Source organism: Pyrus communis, chromosome 15, assembly GCF_041283825.1.
Source record: "Pyrus communis isolate YQ-2024b chromosome 15, ASM4128382v1, whole genome shotgun sequence".
NCBI classification, from domain to species: domain Eukaryota; kingdom Viridiplantae; phylum Streptophyta; class Magnoliopsida; order Rosales; family Rosaceae; genus Pyrus; species Pyrus communis.
Window position 1 is genome coordinate 18,799,048 of NC_142579.1, and position 9,234 is coordinate 18,808,281.

A 9,234-nucleotide genomic window follows, 5' to 3' on the forward strand; every position below is an offset into this window, starting at 1 on the left:
GGGGGCCTAATCGGGAGTGTACACTGCCTGAATGCTCGGTTTGTGGCTGCTTACTGGGACGCTGCTGGAGAGGTTCCTCGTTTGCCTTTGTCCTACTTCGGGACACCTCATCTAGGGCACGTTGGATCTCGGTGCGCTATAAGAGCTGGTTCACCTAGGTCATCTACTGTGCAAGGGCACTTGTCAACTCTATGACTTGTTGAGACAAGTGTTGTTTTCCATTTGGGTTGGAAGAGCTTGGAAATAATGCATCTCCTTGGGTAGTGGAAGTGTGGTAGACTCCAAGCGTGAGATTTGAGTTAGGAAATGTTAAATCCGCAAAAAAAATGTAGTGAAAATGCTCCCGGTTTGATCGTCGGTTCAGAAATTTGGAGCCAGAACGGTTGAACTAACCTTGGACCTATTTGGGCTGCTTGGAATGCCATGGGAGTAGGCTGCTCAGCGTGTGGCTCATATGAGTGTGAGGCTAGGGCTCGGCTTGGCAATGCATTGGGCTCGCACTAGGTTTGGGAGGCTCGGACCGACTCGGCTAGGGCCCTTGAAGGTTAAAGTGCACAGCTTGGACTGTGGCCTTGGCGCCGTGGGTTTTGCTGAGTGCGGCCATCGTGGTAGATGCCATGATGATGACCAGTGTGGGTGGTGCCGCTCCACTCATTGTTGTGTTGAGCCCTATAGATCGCCGTGGTCCTAATTCTTAAACGTTGGAATTTCTGTTCGTTGAGGTTTACGAATCTCTTACCATTGTACTTTTCTTTTACGTTTTATCGAAGAATTTTTAGGAATAAAAATTCCAAGAATAAGAATGTACGAAAAATCTACAAATGAACAAGAAAACGAAAAACCTTGGATGCGAAAGTCTTCTACAAGTGTGTGACTTAACTCTCAATGAAAGCACCAATTTATGGATGCAAATTTCCGTTTTCTTCTTCTTGGAAAAAATTGCACCTACAAAACAAATAACACCTTACGTCAAGGCCAAGAGCCTCACGCGCCCACGATGAATTAGGGGGGGAAGGCCTTTGGCCAAAGAACCTCCGATGGCAAAGTTAGAATTTTGAGGGAAAAATGTTTAGAGAATTTAGAAAATTTTGCAAGAGAGTTGGAATTATGTTTTGGAGAAAATGAGGGTGTTTATATAGGGGTGTGACCGGCCCTTTTGGGAGGATGGGGATGGGCCACTAGGATGGTTTTTTGGGTGAGATTCATGATTTGTTAGCTAATTAATAAATTAATTGGGTAATTTATCAATTAATTAGCTAATTAATATAATTAGAAAGGAATGCTTTTGGGGTTACCATGTGGAGAAGATTTGATGAGGATGAATGAAATAGGTTTTGAATAAATACCTATTTTGGGCACTTTTGACTTGATTGATGGATGATTGCCCACTGCTTGAGTGTAGAAATCTCGATATACCTCGAGGGTAATCTTGTCTTTTTCCCTCAAAAATCCATGTGTCGCCTTCATATTCTTTGTGATTATTTTTAGCTCCACAATTTAAGTTTATGAATTGAAAGCCTATTCGTGCAGGATCTTAGCCCTAGTCAAATGTACCCTTCAGTAGGATCTTAGCCTATTCGTGCAGGATCTTAGCACAAGCATTTTTCATGAAAGCTCCCTTATTTTAATTCATGATCTCAACTTTCTATATTTTATATTAAATAATTAGTTAAGAATTTGTTTTAATCATAAGCTATTCATATCAATCATTGTAGAGAACGACCTTACTTAGAGCTATCTATACAACTATTACCTTGTCCTCTTGAAAGTATTTTTAGGTATTTTAATCCTATTTGTGCAGGTGATAAAAATCCTATTACTTTGCTTTAGATGCTTTACGATTTGCCTTAACGATTACACTTAAAGGTTTGGGATATGGGTTAAGCTATATGACGAGTCATCCATAATAAATTAATATCGAAATTGTCATTCACGAGAGTACAAATAAAAGTTTTCTTATTTACAAGGAAAGAGTAACACCATTATACAATAGTACTAAGATTGATATCGTTAAACGTGTAATTGTCAATAATATATGCTCATTTCAAGCATAAATAAATAAACATTAGTTACATAACCAAGGGATCTAAACTCGTGATCTACCCAAGCTAGATGAAAACGATATAATTTAAGAAAAACTAATGAAAAGGGTTTGAAAACTTTGAGTTTTAACGATAAAGACCAAATAAAGGATAAAGTGAATAGTACCATAATTGACTTTTTAGTATAAAAATATGATTTTTTGTTAAAGTGAACAGTACTGAGAGCTTTTTGTTAAAGTTCTCTATAAATTAGTGGACAAGGTCAGAATAATTACGATAGATTTGATATTTAAGTGTGCAAAATAAAAAGGTTGGTGCTATGCATACAACTTTTTTTACCTCCCACATATTTTTCTCAATTTTTAATTGTCAAATCGAATAAATTGAAACATATCAAATAATAAAACTTTAACAAAGAGTATATGAAAGATTTTTTTTTTTTTTTTTTTTTTCTAAAAAGAGTGTAAACAGTATCACCCAATAAAAACATTATTACACTGTATAAATACACATAATGATATCTGAGAGATGGACAGAGAGAGCACTTGAATTTCTGTGTTATGGTTGTCATCAAGGCTGTCAAACCTCTACCAACCTAAAGGCAATTTGCAGTGGCACCACACATGCACACATCAGAGAGAGAGAGAGAGACTGAGAGAGAGAGAGAGGTGATTTGTTTAATAGTTTCAAGAAAATTGCCTGTGTAGGTTCGTCTCGTTAATATGCCATGCTTATCGGCTGGTGGTGTATCTGATTGATTAAATGGGATCTTTGATACTACATTGTTAACTTCCCTTAATTTTATATTATAACTGACCATGCTTAGCTTTTGGTAATTAAATCAGTCAAAGGTAACTCATTACCTTATTGTTTCATGGGACTTTTAGAGAAAATGACTTATCAAAGATGAGTTTTAGAATATAACCTAAAAGGTTTTCAATGTTTAAAAAAAATCTTTCATTTTAATGAACCATGACATGTCACTTATAATAAAACCATAATATTTACTATTATTTACAAGAATGTAATTATTATTGTCTATAATGTAACATGCACCATCAAAATTTTAAAAATGTAACGGTTAAATTATTAACACCCATAAAAGTAACCTCTATCTTCATTGTCTAAAAAATGCCATCTTTATTGTCTATAACCACCTACTTTTTGTTTTTTGTTTTGTGTTTTTTTTTTTTTAAATATATTTATTCAAATTTATATTGTGCGAAGAATGCACTAATTTATGTCTGATAGTTTTGGTACGGTCAATTAAGTTCCTTAAATAGTTTAGGTCCAATAGATACGGTACGGTCATTTTGTTACGATTTGTATTGTTTATGTTTTAGTTCACTAGGTCTGATAAATTAGGTACGTTATATAGTTTAGGTCCGATCAATTAGGTACGGTTAATTAGGTTGTGATTTCACATTCCATTTTCGCTACATACAAAATTGTTCTTTTCACTTTCTCAGGATTCATTTTTAATTTATTGAATCCAAAATTATAAAAACAAAAAAAGAATGCATTGAAGAATATAGTACACTATACTATTCTACATACAAAATTGTTCATTTAGGTACTGTCAATTAGGTCCTATCCATTTGGTACGGTCGGTTAGGTACTATATATTGTAGGTCCGATCAATTCGATATGGTCAATTAGGTTGTGATTTCACATTCTATTTTCTCTATTTGTATATATATTTTTTCATTTATCTCTGGATTCACCGTCAATTTAGCATCTAAAAGCCCCTTTTTCTTCTTTTTTTCCGAATACAACGAGATTTTTGGTTTCGAAGTTTTCTGGCTTTTTTTGTTTCATCATGGTTTCTGAGTTTTATGGGTTCTTTGATTGGAATAACACATGGAGGTTTATGGTAATGTTATTGTTATAACGAACATGTTAATTATGGATCTAGTTAATTAAGCATTCTTGAAAATTTAATTATATATTTGTTTCTCTAATTGGTTTTAAGAGAGTAATAAGGGTAAATAGGGAAACTAAAAATGCAATAAATTTATTTAAAAAATGATTAAATGTGACATGGAATACTATAATCGGACATGGAGGACTATTTTTAATTTTTAATCTTACATACGGTATTATTGAAAAAGCAATCTTATTTAGGGATTAAAATGAAGTTTTCTATTGTTTTATTTATGAGTGCGTAGTGATAGTAAGATATACATTCATGCTTTGTAAATTTAAAATAATGACAATGTTAGCTACATAACCTTTTTACTTTTATTGTTATATGACGATCGAAATCGTTCCAACCTTATATAAGTTGTTAAGCATAGTTCTGGGAAGGGCTAAAAAATCAATATAATCGAAAGACGTTTAAATATTTGAATAACATGCAGTGTGATAACTCGACGTTTAATTGAAAACTTGAGTTCGTCTAGTCATTTTGTAATAGTTCAACGGAAAATCGATTTCATAGTTTTTGTTATGTTTTTGCAAAAGAAGAAATGGATTAGTAATTATCAATGGTTAGATATTTTAAACTTCCTGATAAATTTTGAAATGGTTAACACCTTGAAATTATCTGAACTGTCCAACCTTTTGTTTATCATGGTATTTTTAATGTTTTGTTTTAATGAAGTGACAGACATAAAACTTAATCGTATGTGAAAAATAGCTTAGATAGACGTAAAGAAACAATGACCACTTTTGAGTCTCCACTAAAATAATGGAGCAATACACCGAATTTGGAAGTCAGAATTATGTTACATTCCTGCCAATATCCTTTTCAAATGATATTCGTACCTGTTTGCCAAGCAAATTACGAACAAATCATAAGCCTATTCTTCTAGAAATATCACAACAAATAGCACAAAATTTAAATATCTTCCCTTCAGAAAAACCTCAATTACAAATGTGAAGCCTTAAAAACCTAGAAACTTACCTTACCAATTCCAAGCAAATGAAAAAAATGGACAAAGAGATTGAATGAAAAGTACATGTTAGAAGTGGAATTATACTCCTCCGTTAATTACATCCTAATTTCAGATTTTACCCAAAAACAAGAGGGAGAGAGAGATTTGATGAATATTCTTTCCCTTACCTCGTTGGAAACTAAATATCATAGTTGGTTCCAACTAGTTTTTCTCCTTTGGTCAAATTGGCAATATTTTTGGCAGCTATTTCTTTCTATAAGAGTGAAATAATTTATGACATTATTAATTACACATGTTACATTTATTTATCTCAAAAACCCATCTTTGACACCCAAAGTGTCTCCTTAAACTAGTGTCAGAAAAAGGGAGACAATTGGTAACAAGGTTTTTCCTAGACACCACATAAAGTAAGAAGTGACAATAATTGAACATCAGTCCAATTTTTATTAATTAGGTAATCATTTTTAAATATTCTCATAAAAATATTCCTTTCTAATTTAAAATGCTCAATCAACATGGGCAAATTTGATCGACATTATCTCTTTTTTACTTTCCTGAAATTTTGGCATGTGTTGGATACTTTTATCTTAAAAGAAAAAAAAAGGTTATATTAAAAACGTCTCCTTAAAATTAGTAAATTAAAAACGTCTCAAATACCAAAACTAAATATACACCTACGTAGGTTAGTAAACCGCAATGATTTACTCCTCAGCTATGTCCCATAAACACGGCCCACACGCCGCCTTGTGGCAGTCCAATGTCGTTCTATTGAACTTCGTTGGATTGAGCTCCCTGAGATGAATCCTATAGTGTAGCTAACATCCCCGAAAACCTAGCATTCTACTCGTACTTGATCAGGTCGAGAGTGGAAGAGTTGAACCAATGTTCATCTTCTTCCATCTAAGAATTTTAGAATTTTCGGATTTTTCACTCTCTTAGGACTTAAAAATCGTTAATAAGTTGACTTCAATCTCTTAAGACTTGAAAATCTCTCACCCAATATATGGCACGTTCTCATTAATATTGTTAGTCAATAAGGGAGATATTTGAACTCAAATCCGGATCCTTGCCGTATTCTCTTTGTGAGGATTCCGAGAATCCCTGAATCATGTCTATTCATCGTACATCGTGCAGTTAGAAATCATCTTAAATATTTTTATTTAAAATTTGGTTTGAACTCAAGTCCAATGAAACACTCGAACACTACTTCAACCAACCAACCTAATCCACAATTGTTTATCTAGGTTTGCAAAGGGTTCATTCCAAAGATTATGTTTGGATCAATCTTTCATCATTACTACAAATACCGCATGATGCTCAGATTTTGACCGGTCACCACTCAAAACAAATAATGGTGGCCCTCCAAATACAGCCAGTGGGATGGGATCTATCAACACCCCATTGCCACATTGCAAATCCCAATAGCAACGGACACTGCTCATCACTCCACAACACTTGCCACCATTTTAATATCCAGAATTGGACACAGTTTTGTCAAATTTTAAATTCATCCATCTAGTTTTTGCTTGTTTATTTATTTATTTTTATATACAGGCATTACTGATAAATTGTAAAAATCAAATTCGAGACTTCGGGTGTAAAATTTTATTGATCTAGAGTTGTCACTGAAGGGAAAAGGTCAAAAACAGAACTGTATTTCCCTAAAGACCACCAACATATCTTTCAAAATGTTGTGATTACGAACCCTTTGGATGATTGGATCTTCACCACATTTCAAATCTGTGGCGCTCTCTCTCTCTCTCTCTCTCTCTCTCTCTCTCTCTCTCTCTCTCTCTCTGTTTATTAATGCTATAGGGAACCTCCAAAACTTCCCTTCAACCAAACTGATTGGTTGGGGTGTGAAGGAGAAAAGTTCATATCTCATGACTGCTTGTCTGGTTTCCTCCTCTTAATGTCTGGACTACTATGTGAAGAATTTGCACATGATCCAACTATAAATTCATCACTTTTACAGCTCAAGCATGCAGCATCCAACACCCCATTCGGACTTGGGGGCACCGATGGACCTGAGGTGCTTCCCCGATTGGCGGAACCGCTGATCAATGACAAATTTTTCATCAGTTCAATACACTTCAACACTCTTTCCTGAAAGTCCCACAAACAGAAAACCTTCAAAAACCATTACATTGGGAAAAAGATCAAATAATATCCAAGAAACTTTCTAAGAGCTAAAGCAAATTTGTCCTGTTAAGGGTTTGCATCTCTGGAACAACCTTTTTACCTTGTCTACATGTACGAAACAAGAAATGGCCTTATCGACGTCTACTGATTGTGCTTGTATTTCTCCTGAAATACAAATTGCGACTGCTGCAGCGATTTCCGAAGGCCTGAATTCCAAAAAGTCAATACCTGCATTCATTCCCATCCAAAGTTCATTGAATTCAAATACTCAAGAACATCAAAGTACAGAATATAGCTCATCACAGAGTAAAAAAAAAAAACCTCCGATTGTGCGCAAAACGAGTTGTCCTGATCTACCGATGGACGATGTCAATGGATGTTGATCATCACTTATCTTGCCGAGGAAGTAGTCAATGAAAGAGTAAGGAGTACAAGCTTGCATTCTCCATTTTAGGGTGCTCATCACAAGTAGTTCCATTCTTAGTATAGTTTTTGCTTCAAACACAAACTTCGGATCTCCAACCTGTGCACAATCAAAACACATAATCAATACCAGCTTCCGAATTTTCAAAATGCAAGTCCAACCATAGTTATCGAAGCACATGATTTCTATACCTGTAAGTCCACAGACTGAGGTACATTAGTCTCTTCTACTTTGGCTGCTATTGATAAACAAGCCACGGCTAGCAATTGCACCGCCCAAGTTTTACCTCTCTGTATTGACACGAAAAGTGGAGTACAAAATCAAGAACAGGAGCAGCATAAATGAGAACACATTGTATACAAAGGAAATGAGAAAAAGAAGCAAATTTTCGGTCTAATTCCAAAACTTACAGGCAATTCATAAAGCGAAAGGAAGCGATCCCAGTAGTTCATAGACAGCCAAACACACAATGGCCCAAAACTGTAATGGGAATGAGCCTGTTGATCACAACACACAACAATTCAACCTAATTCAGTAATCATGAAAACCGAAAGTCTATACATTGGCAATCAAAATGAGAGGAACGTAAGCCAACATCCAAATTTAGAACACAAATGAGATGCCACAGAAAATCAGATAAGGAACAGACGCCATGATCATTGATCCCACAACAACTTAGATAGACTCGGGACATATCGAAAACAATCAAACAAGTCACACTGTAAAAAAATGTTTTAAGAAGCTCCTGAAGAACAAAACCCAATTGCAGAAACCTGAATAGCAATCGCAAAAACCAGTAAAAATGCAAATCATTGGAAGTAAATACAATAACCCAATGGAGCAGAAGAGGGTAAAAACTCCACCAACCTTCCAAATCCAATCAAGGGCCTCCCTTCTAGTGCTTAAGTCTAATTCCCCAGAACGCAGTCTCCTCAGATAATCGTGTGTGGGCAAATGCTCACTCTCCCTCTTAACCATTTCAGTCACACCCTCTTCACTCTGTGATGGAAAATCTATCGTGGACTTAGATCTACGGTTGTGATCAAAATTGGGGTCTTGATTGTTTTTGTGGGAAATTGATGGGGAGTGCCCCAAGTCATCTGTGGCATTAGAATCAAGATCATCAAAGCAGGTATTCGAGTTTTCTGCACATAGAAGGTTTGAGGTGGCAGAGTCAAAGCTGTCTGCCATTGGAGCACCTTGAGACGCCCTGTAAAACCCAACAAAATCTCATCAAATTAGAGCCTGGGTTTTATCAAAGATGGCATTTTCATTGCACAACAGAACCCAAGAACAAGTGAGAGTCTGTCTATAAACCAAGTGTGATTGTGGTGTACAAACAGAGTGAATAGGGGAGGGAGAGAGAGAGTCTGTCTATAAACCAAGTGTGATTGTGGTGTAGATACAGAGTGAATAGGGGAGGGACAGAGAGGGAGAGAGAGAGAGAGAGAGAGGGAGGGGTTTGGGGAGAGTAGGAGTATGTAGGCAAGAGAGTAGCTTTATGTAGGAAATGAGCATGCGTGTTTAGGGCAAACGAGAGATTGTGGGGAGCGAGGGGAGCGAAGGCTGTGGATTCGTAGATACAGAACCAAAAATGAAAAGGAACAAAAGCCCAAATGAGAGAACCAAACAACTTGCCCTTTTATATATTCATTTTTGGTTTGAGAAAATTCAAATATTATGGAATTAATATAAAAACATAATAAAAACAAAATTCATACTAAACTTT

The 9,234-nt window shown here is 35.5% G+C and overlaps 1 protein-coding gene across 2 annotated transcripts; it reads right to left on the reverse strand.

Annotated features, from left to right (window-relative positions):
• Positions 1-6,529: 6,529 nt before the first annotated feature.
• LOC137712504 (cyclin-D4-1) lies at positions 6,530-9,119 on the reverse strand. 2 transcript variants are annotated; one of them, XM_068451587.2, is made up of 6 exons: positions 8,373-9,119; positions 7,916-8,002; positions 7,697-7,795; positions 7,403-7,604; positions 7,182-7,309; positions 6,530-6,995 (listed from the first exon to the last, which is right to left on the reverse strand). In XM_068451587.2, exons 1-6 carry the CDS (start codon positions 8,694-8,696, stop codon positions 6,909-6,911), a joined length of 927 nt encoding a protein of 308 aa, XP_068307688.2. In that variant the 5' UTR covers positions 8,697-9,119; the 3' UTR covers positions 6,530-6,908. The 2 variants fall into 2 exon arrangements, with proteins under 2 accessions (XP_068307688.2, XP_068307682.2); XM_068451581.2 differs by having other exon boundaries at positions 6,530-7,045.
• Between the last annotated feature and the right edge of the window lie 115 nt (positions 9,120-9,234).